At 42.5% G+C, this 16,635-nt stretch overlaps 1 protein-coding gene across 1 annotated transcript; it reads left to right on the top strand.

Moving 5' to 3' along the window:
• The first annotated feature begins 8,062 nt into the window (after positions 1 to 8,062).
• Positions 8,063 to 10,738, top strand: LOC143262682 (uncharacterized). The gene has a single exon (XM_076528232.1). The coding sequence runs from the start codon at positions 8,063 to 8,065 to the stop codon at positions 10,736 to 10,738; it is 2,676 nt and encodes an 891-aa protein (XP_076384347.1).
• The last annotated feature ends 5,897 nt before the right edge of the window (positions 10,739 to 16,635 follow it).

Raw genomic sequence — 16,635 nt, 5'->3', positions numbered from 1 at the left:
TCGTGCATTTATTATAAAAGTTAATAGCTACAATTTAAAATAGTACGACAATTAATGGGATTATAAAATATAAAATATAATTGAATATTTTAATGTACTTTAAATACGCCTTAATTTGTTGAAATTATTAAATATATATATATATATACATGAAAAGTCCATAAGCGGTTCTTATTACTTACAATAGATGCAACAAATTTTTATTTTGTATAAAGTAAGTTTCCTTTCTTTACGAATTTATTTATAGGTTCCTGTGTCTTTCTAAATTTCTAGTATGCTTGTGAAAAAATTTATTTACGTCCTTCAAATGACGTCGAAGATGACAGAACGTTCATATAACGTTCAATAGTTGCTTTTTCTTATTTCAATAAAATTGGATTTACAACACAAATGAGACACCGTGCAATACTTCACGATAGCAGCAAGAAGCACTGTAGCTTAATAAGCCCCATTAATAATACGGCGACAGGGAATGGTGCAATGCGTATTTGGATCCATTCGGAGTCCGAAAAAGCTGCTGATGTAAATGGTGTAGGAATGAATAATTTCTTCGAGATACATATGGCACGTCTTTCCATCTTCACGTCGGCGACTTGCGAATGCTAATTAAGCGGATAAGAGTTTTTCCTCCAACAACAGATTTATTGGAAACGTGAAAATAACTTCCCCAGTCATTCGTTACAGTGGATGTTCGGACACTTTTTAATACGGAGAAAATGTAATGACATTGAATCGTGAAGAGGCTCAATTTAGCAGACAATCGCCGAAACAATATTTACATAAATTCAAATTGGTTGAAATGGTAAAGAGAAATTTAAAACAGAAACCATACTTTTTAACTTTTTTATTTGAGTGATTAAATTATGTATAACATGTCATAAAAGGAATCCAATTGTTATTTCAATCTATTGTTCAACTCTATAAAGAAATAATTGTACCGTACGAAGAAATAATTGCGTAATTATGAAGAAATGATTGCGCATGAGGTACAGTAAATTCTCCCCAATTGTCCCTCAGCTTCGAAATGAAAATGGACAATTTAGGAAGATGAGATACGATTATTCGAGCCTCGTGGCTCGTTTTTATAGTAAACAATTGTAAAAACAAGCCACAAGATCATTTATTAATCGTGTTTAATAATCGTAATAATCGAAATTAATAATCGTAATAATTATCGTATTTAATAATCATATCTCCTCTCCCAAATTGCCCATTTTTGTGCACAATCTGAGCGTCAATTAGGAAGAATTTACTACAGTTTCGACTAATAAATGTACCATCCTATATTCCACGGTCGGCTGGAGGTGGAAATTTCCACGGTGGCCTGTATCTTCGGAGCGAGGGTGGTGCGAGAAGGGGCTGGGCGAAGGGGACGAAGAAGGAGGACGCGAAAAGCGATGGGGAAACGTGGCGTCGAACGGGAGGACCGAGGAAGGGTCGAAGAAGAGGGGCGAGCGAGATCGCGAGGGTGGGAGATGCGGAAGGAAGATAAAAGAAAGACTTACTCCTGCTTGCCAGACACCCCCGCCCCGCCCGGGGTAGCGGAGCGGGGGTAGTGCGAGGTTTGACCCGCTAAAACCACCACGGCGACCTAGGGACGCTGTGTTTGTCGCTGGCGGATTACGGGGGAGCCACGGGAACTCTTGTAGAACACAACCGCGGCTCATCCTCGCCTAGCCGGCCACCAGGATGGAAAAGCTGTAGCCGGTCGCGTCCCGAGGGGAGATGAATCCTCCCCCCTTGAATCTTCTTGATTCGGCGGTGCGAGGGGCCGCACCCCTCACCGCCGCGTCACGACGGCCGCACAAAGATGTTCCCAGGGCCCCCGCCCTGGACACGGCGGCTGCCGGGGGGGGGGGGGCGAGTCGTCACCTCAAAGAAGAGGCGAGTCGTCACCCCCCACTCCCAACAGGAGAGGACCTCTTCTATTGGCGGGCGGCGGGCACTAAGTCTAGCAAGAGCTGGTTCACCCGCCGCCCGCCTACCCTCAGCTGCTCGGGGGCTCGAGGCGTGGGCGCACACGCAGCCCCCGAGCTAGTCGGTCCCGCTCACGACCTCGCCCGGCAGCCTCCTTCTGCAGCATTACCTGTTCGCAGAAGGAGATTGTTGCCGCCCATTTTCTAGGGCACTCCAGCATGGCCCCAACTAAGCTGGAGAGAGCGAGGTCGTGGCCGACTTCCCGTTTTAGGACTCGGCGCAGCGCTGAAAAGGTGGGGCATTCCTACAGCGTATGCTGCGCCGAGTCCTCCTCCGCACCACAGCGGTGGCACACCGTCGTCGCTTCCCGACCGATGCGACACAAATAAACACCGAAGCTGCCATGCCCGGTGAATACCTGCGTCGCCCGGTAGGTGAGCCTGCCATGCCGCCTCTCCCGCCACGAGGTAAAGTGTGGCAGGAGAGCCCCGGCGACCCGCTCGCCGGCGTAAAGACTTACCCTTGCCAGAGCGACAGCTGGGAAGCTGTCACAGGCGAGTTCCACTTCCTCGCCCGTGTTTCCATGACGTTGACTCGAGAGGTTCCTCGCTGCCGTCAGTGTGTTCATCCCCATCCGGTCACCGACGAAGAGAACGTCGCCCCGCGCCACGCCGCACGGCGGCGTCGTCCCGCTGACGCTCGAACTCGCCGCCGACACGCGAATACGTGCCTCGATCGCGTGTGTCGCAGCCTCATACCAGACCTCCCGCTCTGCGAACAGACATTTTTCTCCATTCAGGGAATGATGTGTATCGTAATCCCCTCTCCCCTCACGAGCCTCGAACCCATCTTAATTGAATCTATAGTCCGGGCGCGCTCGACCGAGCTATGAATCTACGTGGAAAAGGATCACTAGTCGGAAACGGCTTCTTATCTTAGCTTGTAATGATATTGTTAACGGAGAAAATTTACTTTGGCGAGTTTCTCGATTTTCATTACCAGTAGAACTCCGTTTTTGCGAGCTCGACGGCAGGCTATTGGAGCTGCGCAGGGTGGTGGGGCCAGTTACTGAGTGGTAGTAAATTACTTTGTGTATTGTTTATATTCGAACGTAATTAACTTCTTTTTTTTATTAAGCTGTTAAACACCCTATGGGTTTATTAACAATATAATTTGTAATATATTATTACAAAATTAATATTACATGTACAATATATTGTACAATATTATTACATATTACTTTGGATATATGAAACTTGTCAAGTATTGTATCTAACGCTCAAGGATCATAATTAACTTCATGTTTGTCGAATAAGGTATAACACATTTTTGTATTTAAATTGAAATTGATTGTTTATTTGTTAAAATAAAACATGCAAAAGACAAAAGTTCTTAAAATACGGAAATTGTTTGAATTTTTGGTACTGAATTAGCGAGATCTCCTGTCAAGCTTGCGAAAAAGCTTAACAAAATGGCGAACGAATGAAGATCAATGTTCGGTAAAATAAATCGTTGCAGTCCCTTTGAAAGGTGTAAGTTATTGTAATTGTACTGTATATGTTTGATTTTCTTCATATTGTATTTAAATACTTCTATGAAATACAAATATGATATAAATATCGAAGTATATATCCTTCTTTAAACAGTTAGCTATCTTCGACGAGTATACTCGTCATGAAGAAGTGGCCATAATCTGTTATGACGAGTATACTCGTCACGCAGAAATAGCAAAAATTTATGTCACGACGAGTATACTCGTCACAAAGAAATAGCAAAAATTTGTCACGACGAGTATTCTCGTCACGAAGAAATAGCAAAAATTTATGTCACGACGAGTATACACGTTACGAAGAACTAGCAAGAATTTATGTTACGACGAGTATACTCGTCACGAAGAAATAGCAAGAATTTATGTCACAATGAGTACGTTTGTCATGAAGAAATAACAAAAATTTATGTAACGACGAGTATACTCGTTATAAAGAAAGAACAAGAATTTAGGTTACGAGTATACTCGTCACAAACAAGTAACCGATTAACAGTGCTGTTAGATTGCTTTCAACGTACCAAAAATCGCAAAAATGAAAACGAACGTCTAGTTAACTCTTGTTTGTTGCTCTCAAGATAGTTAATGTTTATACCGCATAAATAAAATATTGCATAAAATTCTCTGCATTTAGTGTTTCATATTTCGCCGATCGCTCTCGCCCCTCTCGATATTGAATCTTCGTCTGTTCCGCCGATTCCCTCGACGCTAATGTATTAAACGTTTAAATATTTTAATGCGGCAAGTGGACATTCTCGATAACGGAAACCGAACTGTAACAAGGTGTCATTAGACGCCGAGGAGGATTCGCGAGCGCTGAAAACGTGGAACGACGATGATGCTAATCTTTAAGTACCGTGCTTCTTCCCGGGCCAGCTCGGCTACGTTGGAATTGTCATGTTGCAGGCTGAAATCGCGCTCCCCTGTCTGCGACAGAAGCGTCTCTCGTTTGGATGCTGCCGAAGGGGCCGGATATATTAATTGAATCTGTTAGTAAAACGGACCGAATCCAACTGTTTCCGGGGAAGTCGTTTGCCGCTGTTACCCGCGGAAAAAAGATCGCCTCGCCAGCGTTAACCGAGTCAAAAAAGGAACGGAACGACGGAGATTAGAGTCTTCTAAGGGTCGCGTAAAAGTCGTGGAATTTCGCCGAGTTATCCCGACTCGAAGGGATAATAACCAACGGAAATCGTCGACTTTTAAAGCGTCCGATAAAATGGGAAAATAGAATGTATCGAACCGACGAAATTCTTATCAATGATCTCAACATTAAATTAATTTCTCCGGCTGTGTTTCACTCGATTATTATGTCTGCCCGCTTCGCCGGACACAGATGCAACTAATTTTACATAATTAAATTGTACTTAACATTACTCGTGTGATACGAATTCATTTGATAATTAACCAACCGGCACGGAAATAATCAACGATCTAATTGTACGAAATTCTTTTCTTTTCTGTTTTGCAATTATGTGGAGCGTATTGGTTAAACTCACTAATTATTTTAATTGTGCACACTCGTTACATGACTACGATAAATTGACTGAAAATTTTATGAAAAATTGAAATTGTCAGCATTAATTGCAAGATTCTGGAGCTACGTAGAGATTTCATTCTTTTTCGAATTATTTTATTCTGTTGAAAATAAAATAACGGTATTTTTGTATCGTTTAATTTATTTTTCTTCTTCGTTTTCCGTTTGACTACTCATTTTTGTCACAAATGCAAAAAATCCGCGCTTTAATGATAAGAGCACACGTTCCACCCGGCGTAAAATAACTTTTGTTCGTCGTCGCTGTATCCTTCGTTTTATCAGTTTATAAAAGTAACAATGAGACATTTGTTCTGATTTTTAACAAATATTATTGCAACGTTTGCCGCAAGTAACATATAAATTGAATAAATAACTCGTAAATGTATCTCTATACGATATAAATAATCGTAAATTAAAGAATTAGAGACCCATCATTTTGACAGGTTCCGTAAATCTAATGTTAACCCTTTGCACTCGAAACTATTTAAACTGTAAATATAATCATTTTTCTCACTTATAGTATTTTTTATTTTATATGATAAAATGCATTTTATGCATATGAAATTGATTCTTGGAACTCACACAACAGTTATTGTTATTATATAATTATTATATAATTATTATATATTATATAATTTTTTAAATCTAAACTTTATTAATATAAACATTATCTTAAAACGTGATGTAACAAATTTTAGTGGTGCCTCTGAGTCACTCGAGTGCTAAGGGTTAATCAAATAAATTTACTAGCAGCGTCAATATTGTCACGAAGTATTATTTCCGTTCCGTTGCCTACGTGACGGAAGAGAGACCATTCTGGCCGAACATGATAATGTGATTATCAGACAGTGGCTTCTTATACTATCGCAGCGTGTTTAGGGCAACCTGTTATGCAACTAGACGGAACAGTTGACGCAGAAAGTTGGCCAGATTTGTGCCGGCGGAGATTTTGTTCGATGGCAGTGTCGCAGAAAATGTATTATGGTGGACGACTGTTTCCTGGAAACTGCGCCACTCCAGGATCTCGTCTCTACGGTTTGCTTAGAAACACATTGCCGGCTAGTAGCCACTAATGGATGAGTTTAAACTGCGCCATACCTACCAAACTACCATATCCTGTCGCGATGGTGGCCAACCCCGTATCTCCATGAAAGCAAGATCCGATACACATCGTGCTACAGAGTTACAATCTGTGCACCCCTTCGGAGACATGTTTCTACTCCGGAGCTGCCTTAAGGAAAGAACCCGCCGTGTAAATGGCACTACAGTACTATCTACGGAGTGTTCGCGTGTCTACAGAGTGGCCCGAAAGTAACGATAATATTTTCTACTAAATCTTGAAGTTATATCGAAGTTATATATATATATATATATATATTACTATCGAGCCCAGAATCTTGAATCACTCAGGGTGTCCCGAATATGTCTCGTAATCCGGATATTGGAGGTTCCTGAGGTCATTTGAAGCAACTTTTTCCTTTGCGAAAATTTTCTCCGAAGCTTCGTTTATGAGTTATTAACGAAAACAAAGATCAATGTTCGAAAGTTTAACGTTGTCAATAAATATAACGGGATAAATCGAAATTTTCTTCTTTATTAACATGTGTGCCATCAACATTATAAATCGATAACGATTCCGTATTTTCTGCAAAGGGAATTAAATTAATTTTACGAAGGCAGTTAATTACAGTCACATAAACCCTACCGTTAATAATCAGTGTTACGGCCAAGTGGCCAGGATTTATGGCAGGGGCCATGTGTTTGGGTACCCGGACGGTATGGGTCTGTCCCGGGCCGTTCCCGGGCACATGTGGCACCGTCATAACGTCTCCTGGTCCTTGAGTACGGTCCAGTCAACTACGGTTGGGTCTGGCATTGTTCGGGCACGTAGGCCCATCAGCGCGGGAGGTCTAGCAGGAGTCATTTTGCCACTCTCCCGCCAGTCCCGGCCCACCGTTTTGGGGCAGTCTCACTTGATTTGGGATTGCCGTGATTGGACCGTAATTCCTTGCCGCCCACCCTAGGTTAAGTAAAGGTAGGGATAACCGAGGTGACCTCGTGAATGCCACACGATTATTCCACCAGTCCTGAGCTGTTCATCCACCCTGAGTCGTCAGTGGATACAGAGGTCTCCCGGGAAGCTAGTTGTTAGAGCACCCGGTTAGCGAATTAGAGTTTTTTGTCGGCACACCACGTGCAAGTAACTACAAGGCTCGAAGCTCACAAGGAGCACCACGAGCAATAACATTTGGTCCTTCGAGCCGGATACTGTGTGGAAAGGTCCACACAGTGCTGTAACATTGTTTGAAGACTTGGCCGTCGACTTGTACATCCAGTGAGGCGCCTGTGTGTGAGGACTTGGCTCAACACCCCCCTGGACGTGATAGCAGCAAGCGGCGTGCATCTTCAAGGGTTAACACGACCAATAACATTTGGTCCTTCGAGCCGGATGCTGTGTGGAAAGGTCCACACAGTGCTGTAACATTGTTTGAAGACTTGGCCGTCGACTTGTACATCCAGTGAGGCGCCTGTGTGTGAGGACTTGGCTCAACACCCCCCTGGACGTGATAGCAGCAAGCGGCGTGCATCTTCAAGGGTTAACACGACCAATAACATTTGGTCCCCCAACGGATTTTGGAAAAGGAAGAACTTCGACCTCTTGGAAGTCCGCTGTCTTTTGTACATCCAGTGCGGCTGCCGTGTGTGAGAACTGGGCTCACCACACCCCTGGACGTGATAGGAGCAAGAGACAGTCGTCATCCGGGTCCACGCTTCGAGCGCAAGACCACTCGAGATTGCAGCAAGAGCCACGCAACGTAAGCTTCCATCGTCAAGGCAACAGCATCCAGGACGTCATTGTCTACTGGGACTCTGGACGCACCTCTAGCCGCCAGGACGCAGCAGGCATCCTAAGGGACGATTTGAGGAAGCCACGTGGTCACGCTAATCCAACCCGTCTATTCCGTGAGTCATTTCCATTATTTTAATCTGTGTTAGCCTTACACATCATGGAAACTGTAAAGTCATGCGTTAGTGAGCGCCGGACTCTCAAGGCCAGACTCACCATGTTCAAAAAATTCCTCGAGTCTGAAGGCGCAACGGTAGATGTAATAGCTTTTGAGAAACGCTTGAGAATGAATGAGGGTCTCTACGAAACCTTCAACCGCATTCAGACCCAAATAGAATGTGTCGTCATGTACACCCCGCACGAGGAAGCGCAGTTTGCCGAGCACGAGTCCTTTGAAAACGATTACTACTCGATCATGTCCAAGGGTGAGACACTCCTTTTGAAAGCTCGCGAAAACTCAGTCACTGCGACGAACTCCGATTCGGAAATCGGTCTATCTCTGCTCGGGGAGGTCGAAGAGGTCGGTAACGTAGAGGTCGGTAACGTAGAGGTCGGTAACGCGGAGGTCAATGGCAAAGACTACGATCCGTGCGAACAGCACTTTGTTGAAAATACTAGGCGCGACGAGCAGGTGCGATCCGTCGTAGCGATTCCGTCCAACGATAGGACTCATGAATTGGGAGAGTCTCGTCCTCAGGCGGAACGTGGGCTTCTGGATTTAGAACGCAAATTCAGGAAGCAGCCCGACCTCCAAGCGCGGTATAAGGAGTTCTTTCGCGAGTATGAAAATCTGGGCCATATGTCAAGATTGGATCCGAAGGACATAGGAGGGGTCAGCGGTAGCTACTACCTGCCTCATCAAGCAGTGATGAAAGGCAATAGCACGACCACCAAACTTCGGGTCATCTTTGATGGCTCAGCGAAAACCGCGTCGGGCGTTCCGTTGAATGATACACAAATGGTAGGCCCCCCCACACAGGATGAGCTGTTTGACATCCTGCTGCGATTTCGTAAACATGGCATTGTTGTGTCCGCGGATGTTGCTAAAATGTATCGGCAGATCGCGGTTAGAGGGGAAGACCGAAGCTACCAACGCATCCTGTGGCGTTTTTCGGAACACGATGCGATAGGGGGGTACAGCTTCAACACCATCACCTACGGCACCGCGTTCGCTTCCTACTTGGCCACTCGGGTCCTTCAGCAGATCGGGAAAGATTGCGTGCACTCGCTGCCGGATGTTAGCGAAGTCATCCGGAGCGACTTCTATGTCGACGATCTGCTGACCGGTTGCGAAACTTGTGAGCAGGCGTTAGTTAAATTGACAACCTCGGTTAGCCCGGAGCACCCAGTCTTGAAACTGATTGAAGGGCAGTCATGCTACAGCAAATTGTTACGAATCCTAGCATACGTTCTTAGATTTTGCTCCAAGAGTCAACGGACGGATAGGGTTTCGCGAAGCAAGTGTCAGGGTTCCCCGTCAGTCACGGAACTTTCTTCAGCCGAACGAACTGTAATCAGAGTCACGCAAAACCATCACTTTAGCGTCGAAATGAGGCAGCTAGGAGCTAGGCAGCCGTTAGATCGAACAAGCTCGTTATTGTCCCTAAACCCATTCGTGGACGAACTCGGGATCATTAGGGTGGGCGGCCGCCTGCGGAATGCTCCGATAGCATTCTCGCGAAAACATCCGATCTTAATACCAAGTTCCAGTCCTCTGGCAGTCCTGATAATTCGGCGCGAGCATCTCCGATTGTTGCATGCCGGTTGCCAACAAACTCTCGCATCTCTTCACGCGAACTACTGGATTCCATCAGGCGGACGAATCACGCGGAAGGTTGTGCGTAGTTGCATGAGATGTTTCCGGACGAAGCCTGGCGCCGCGCAACCCCAAATGGGTAATTTACCAGCCGATCGCGTTACTCCTGCTCGGGCCTTTTCTACGTGCGGCGTGGACTATGCCGGCCCGTTTCTAGTAGTGGACAGCGAGCGCTCTCGAACTAGTAGAAAGGCCTATCTATGCCTGTTTGTTTGTTTTGTGACCAAGGCAGTTCACTTGGAGTTGGCAGTGGATCTGACCACTGATTCATTTCTGAACGGCCTACGTAGATTCACTGCGCGACGAGGAATGTGTCGTGTCATACACTCGGACAATGGCACGAATTTTATTGGAGCGCGAAATGAGTTAAGGGACCTGGGTCACTTACTGGCATCCCCCGCTCACAACGACAAGGTTAAAGGGGCATTGGCTCAAAACAAGATCCAATGGCAGCTGATCCCCCCACGCGCGCCGCATTTTGGCGGATTGTGGGAGCGTGCAGTCCGCTCCGTCAAAATGCACCTAAGACTTGTGATAGGCGAGCAGAGGCTCACATTTGAGGAGATGTGTACAGTACTAACACAGGTTGAAGCCTGTCTTAACTCCCGTCCTCTCCATCCTTTGTCGTCCGATCCTTCTGACCTGAACCCACTGACGCCTGGTCACTTCTTGGTGGGAGAGGCGTTGACGGCATTGCCTCGTGTCCATCTCCTGGACACCCCGCGAAACCGGCTGAATAGGTTTCAGTTGTTACAGCAGATGGTTCAGCACTTCTGGAAGCGCTGGCACCAGGAATATCTGCATGGGCTCCAACAACGTCGGAAATGGAGACAAGGATACGCTGTTGTTCCCAAGGTCGGTGCTCTGGTTCTCATCAAGGAGGACAACCTACCCCCCATGAAGTGGGCCCTAGGTCGCATCTGGGAGCTGCATCCCGGTCAGGATGGTGTCTGCAGGGTGGTCACCCTCCGTACAGCCCAGGGGACATTGAAGAGGCCCACCACCAGGATTTGCTTGCTGCCTCTCGAAGACGAGCTCACCGGATCGAGTACCGTTGAGCCACCGCCGATTTTATAATCAATTGTTGTTGAACTAGGGTAGTTCAAGGTGGGCGGTATGTTACGGCCAAGTGGCCAGGATTTATGGCAGGGGCCATGTGTTTGGGTACCCGGACGGTATGGGTCTGTCCCGGGCCGTTCCCGGGCACATGTGGCACCGTCATAACGTCTCCTGGTCCTTGAGTACGGTCCAGTCAACTACGGTTGGGTCTGGCATTGTTCGGGCACGTAGGCCCATCAGCGCGGGAGGTCTAGCAGGAGTCATTTTGCCACTCTCCCGCCAGTCCCGGCCCACCGTTTTGGGGCAGTCTCACTTGATTTGGGATTGCCGTGATTGGACCGTAATTCCTTGCCGCCCACCCTAGGTTAAGTAAACGTAGGGATAACCGAGGTGACCTCGTGAATGCCACACGATTATTCCACCAGTCCTGAGCTGTTCATCCACCCGGAGTCGTCAGTGGATACAGAGGTCTCCCGGGAAGCCAGTTGTTAGAGCACCCGGTTAGCGAATTAGAGTTTTTTGTCGGCACACCACGTGCAAGTAACTACAAGGCTCGAAGCTCACAAGGAGCACCACGAGCAATAACAATCAGAAAATTTGCGATTCTACTTTGTTCCATATTTTCCATATTTCGTGCAACGGACGTGGCGCATTTAATAAAATATTGTATCCCATGCTTCTACTAACTTTGTTTTTTTTTTAAAACGATGAATCGACGAGAGAAACTGCAGATATGTAAATTACTCTCTTCGTGCACAAAGGAGAGAGGGAATACGTGTATTTTTATTTTTACTAGGAAACATTTCAATCACGCAACACGGTGCACGGAGAAGTTATGAAACAATACTGAAGTTATTCTTTTATTGTGTTCAGCATTGCAGAATATATTGCAATGCCCGAAACGCGTGTATAAACTTTTATTCAGGAATATGCATCACTTTTGATCCGCATGAGACAACAACTTTTATCAAGATCAGTGAAACGAAATGAATACTCTTTTGATAATCACTTCGGAATCAATGCAAAACTGTATGAAAAGTTTGTACTGTTGCACTGAACAACAAGGTTCAAATGGATATTTTATAAGGAATATAGACAAAAGGCATTATTAAAAAATATTGGATATAAAACATAAAGTGCAATACTTTGACCATTATTTCTGCAGAGTGTAAATGGTACGGTATAAATTACTTCAAGTATTATTTATTTTGTATTATATATATTATTATATATATATATTATTTATTATGTATTATATATATATATATAATACATAATAAATAATACTTGAAATAATTAAAATGTATACTATAATATATAATAAAATATTATATATATTACAATATTATAATATTATACTATATAATATATATCATAAAATATACACTATAATATATATTCCATATAGTATAAACAGAATTAGTAATAAATGATAAATAAACGAAATTGATAACAACTGATCGCCGATACTTATGCAGCATAATTTATTATTCCATTTTTACATAGCAGTGAATCGTGTAAAAAGAAACAATCGCTGCTGTATATTGTAACATAATTGCATTGGAACCTCACTAGTTGCAGTTTCGATACCGGCACGTGACTTGCCTCGGTTGAATGTGATCAAAATACGTCGGTGGCTGTTGTGTAATTACGGGAAACACGTAGCACAAGGTACTACGTTGTCTAATATAGTAGCATCGATGGTATATAGTGGAGATGAGTGATTCCGTATAGTTGATTGATCGCCTCGATAATTCCAGGAACTTGGTCACTTGCAGCTTTCATGTGCTTTCGTGCAACTATCGGGGCTCTACCGCGCAACAGATGAAATTCCATCGAAACAGGAATGCCAATAATATTCAATTTATAGAATGATTCGTTTACTTTCCAGACGACAGGAAAATAAACGAATTTTTATTTGCTGTAGCTCGTACATTATTGTTAGACTGCGGATCTTCACGCGAAATAAAAATTGTTCGTATCAATTGCAAGAGAGTCGAAATCGAATGATTATATTTTTTCTAAACTAAACCTACCAAGACGGTCAGGATGACCGGTTTTAGATTTTATATTTTAAAATTGCTGAAATTATAGAGACTTTTTCATAAGAAATTATTAAATGAATTTCACAGTCCGAGTATTCGTTGTAATAAAAATTATGGGAAGTCTAAATAGATTCGGTTTTATCGTTCTTACAGGGCAACAGAAATTCGTCGCTTTTAGTGCTCGGTAGGTTTAGTGTTAAAAAATCTAATAAGCTAAAACTATAATACATTGACATTCATAAATACTTTTAATTTGTCTGCTGATTTAAATTCGTTGCTAGGCTAGTAATTGCTCAGTTTTCACATACACATGTGCCAAGGAAAATGGCTGTTTCAAAATGACCGTATAAAATTCTCGAGATTTTAACAAAACAAATCATTCGAAATCCTGAATAAACAGCGACAACATGGAATGCCTCAGGACCTTTCCTTCGCGTGATTGGACTGCAGCAGCTCGCAAATAGTAGATTTCATTTCCGAACTCCCTGCAGTAGTATCACAGCTGATTCTGCGCAATTTGGATCCTGAACCTCTTCTCGGCGCAGCTCAAGTATCGCAGGAATAGTTGAATGTCTGTAGGTCAGATCCGAACCTGGGACGAACTGCAATGCGTTACAAAGAACGCGCGGAGAGGAAAATGAAAGAACGTTTCCTTGGTGAAGGTATTGAGGAGCTGAGAGTGACGGTTCGAAGGAATCTACCTAATCCCGCGGTAGTGCAAAGAATTGCGGCTCACGCTTGGATCAAAGCCGAGATGGTATTTCGACGAATTCCGCGAGGTTTTTCAAACCATGCTGACAATAGGAATGGGGTGAAGACTGTTGCAATAAGACGCGGCAGATATATTAGAATGGCGTACAATAGAATATCCTATTTTGACAAGCTTGCGGTAGCAAGCTTATTATTTAGTTCCAATAAGTAGACTGCGAATCTTTATGGAAACTTTCGTGAATTTTTGTACAAAAATGGTAAAAGAAAGGCGAAATTTCTTACGTCAACTATAAAATGCTTTCTGGTCAACGTGCGACAATATTACAAAGATATTATGAATTAATCTTTGAATTGCTACAGAAAGATAATGAATCAATTTTTGTTATGCACGTTTATGTGAATTTTAATGGGTAAAAATCAGTTCAATTGTAGTAAAAACACAGATTTTGCTTTTCCGTAACGTGGAGCAAAGAGAACTTTTCACCAGTTTTATTTTGATTTGCTCGAGACAACTTTTTCTATCATCTCCAATTTATTGTCTAAAAGGAAGAATATTTCAAGCTTATTGTAGCATATTGTACAAAATCAGGACACGCGTTCAAAAATACCAATTTTACCCTTTATAAAATAATGTTACTGAAAATTTTAATTTGTCGAGCTTGCAGCGAACAAGTATTCGTATTATTTTTAATATTTCTGTTACAGAAGTTTTGCATAAAATGCAAAAGCTTCATACGCCACGATGCATTTATTTTACATTGACGATCTTTCTAACTAAAATCGGCTTTTCAAGCTTGACGAAATAATTCCGTGTCAGTTCTATATATCCCCACATGTTTGACATGGAACTGTCGAAATCATTTCTACAATTATACGCCCGGAAATAATAAGGAAGTTGTATAGCTACGTATCACGGTCCCAGCTCGCATGCACTCGTGATATTGAGAGCTTCGAAGCCACAATCGTAGAACACAACTTACGGAGCTGAGTTTCACCTTCGGTCAAGTTCTATGTGGTCGGGGCGCAGTGGAAACTGCTGAGCTCCGCGCAGGTGCGAAAAGTTGCGCTACATATGAGGTACGAAGCCAAGGCAGTGCTTCCGACAATTCCTCGAAATCTGCCAAAACGGATTTAGGATATCATAAGCTCCTTAGTAGTAATATGTAGAAAATGCATCAGAATGTTGTACCACTCTTCGGAGAAAATATTTCAGCAGAATGCTTAAACGCGATTGTTGAAGTAAATTATTACAGTCTTCGTTGAAAACGAAGATTATTTTTAATTTTAACATAGAAATAATTACTGTCACTGTGAAAGTTTCTAACGTTGATCGACGCGAATAAAAAATGAATGGAAAAATGATTCAAGAATAAAGCAAACGGTACAAAATATTCGATGCTCTTTTGTTTATACGTCAGAAACTATATCACATAATTTCTTTATTCCGTATCTTATAAAAATATATATAATTTCATATTAATATTGTCTTTATATATAGTTATTAAACAGTATATTATTATAATAATTATAATAATATTTTATATATGTACAAACAAAGTTAGTATAAAATTTAATATATATCTTTATAATTATTATAATAATATACTGTAATATAATATATTATACTTATATATATATAATAATATACTATATTATAATAATATAATAAGCTATTAAACACTGTATAATTATAGTAATTATAAAGCCAGACGTCCGTTCTATCGAATAGAATACTTTTTACCAATAGTAACAGTAACCCTACAAAAATTGCATTCTCATTTCACAGTATGCCTGAATGCAAGTTTCTCCTAAATTAAGTACAATTCGATAGAATTATGTGGAAAGTGTATGTCCAGTCCACCACGCGAAGCGTGAAGCGTGACCAGGGATATATATGTACCTATATATACGCCTTGTATCTGCATCAGCAACATGGAGTACTTCAGGAAATTCCTTAATGTGGTCGGATGGCTCGACCCTACCAAGGTGGATTTTATTTCCGAACTTCCGCCGGAGGTGTCGTAGTTGATCGTACGCACGTTGGATCCTCGATCTCTGCTTTGCGCTGCTCGAGTGTCAGGTAAGTGGTTGAATGTCTGTAAGGATGATCCTATACTCAGACGAACCGCGAGACACTACAAGCAGCGCATAGTGCAGAGAAAGAGAGAACGTTTTGCTGCGGCTGCTGTTAAAGAACCGAGGGCGACGGTACATAGAGCAGTTCCATTTCCTACTCAGGTGAGAATGGTCGCACCTCATGTACAAGCTCGGCCAGCTTTGACAAATTCGACGTGTGCTCGAATGCGTGGGAGGTCTATTATATTGTAGTGTTTTTTGTATTAATAAATTGTTTAACCTGACATTTGCTCCTTTCAGCAAATAAATATTATTATTATTATTTAGTTAAGTAAGTGTATATAACTTTTAATTTTTTGATGTATCTTGACCAGTTTCTTTAATAGTAGCAATATTTTTTTAGGTTTATCATAGGACTATTAATAATAAATTGTACCTTGTATAGTTGTATTTTGACCAGCTGCTTCTATAGTAACAATTTTTTTTTCTAATTAGTTCTAATATGACGTAACTAAGAATAACTTGGCATCATATTTGACGATCTCTGCAGCCAATGCGAGTAAAGAACAACTATAGCAGATCGCTACACCGACAAAATGAAAGTTCACTTATCCGCATTTCATACGTACATACAGAGTGTCCATGAAAAATGGTGTACAAGTGGACTCCAGCCCAGAAAAGCACAGAGACGTCTTTAAGACGTCTTAAAGACGTCTGGTGTAGAACATTCGCGACAATCAGAACAATCAGAACTTTCGGAAGAGTTCTCCAAACATTAACGGCAGTCACTGTATCGCCATTAACGTTCGTACAACTTTTAAAACACAATAACTTTTTTAGAACTGGACCAATCGACTCGAATTTTATTTAAATGATTTTGCTATTGCTTGGAATGACAAAAGAAAAAAGAAAAAAGCTCATGTTCGAACATTAAAACTCGATTTACTCGGAAACTACGTGCCGTGCAGCTGTAACGGCTACACGAGTCATATCCGCGCATTACGCCGACTCTTTGCGATTAATCCACCGAGAAACAGGGCAGCGCAATTTGTATCTTTCCGTATATCTCGTATTTTTACGGGG

This window comes from Megalopta genalis, unplaced genomic scaffold (assembly GCF_051020955.1).
Source record: "Megalopta genalis isolate 19385.01 unplaced genomic scaffold, iyMegGena1_principal scaffold0168, whole genome shotgun sequence".
NCBI classification, from domain to species: domain Eukaryota; kingdom Metazoa; phylum Arthropoda; class Insecta; order Hymenoptera; family Halictidae; genus Megalopta; species Megalopta genalis.
This window is presented reverse-complemented; position numbering and strand designations above follow the sequence as displayed.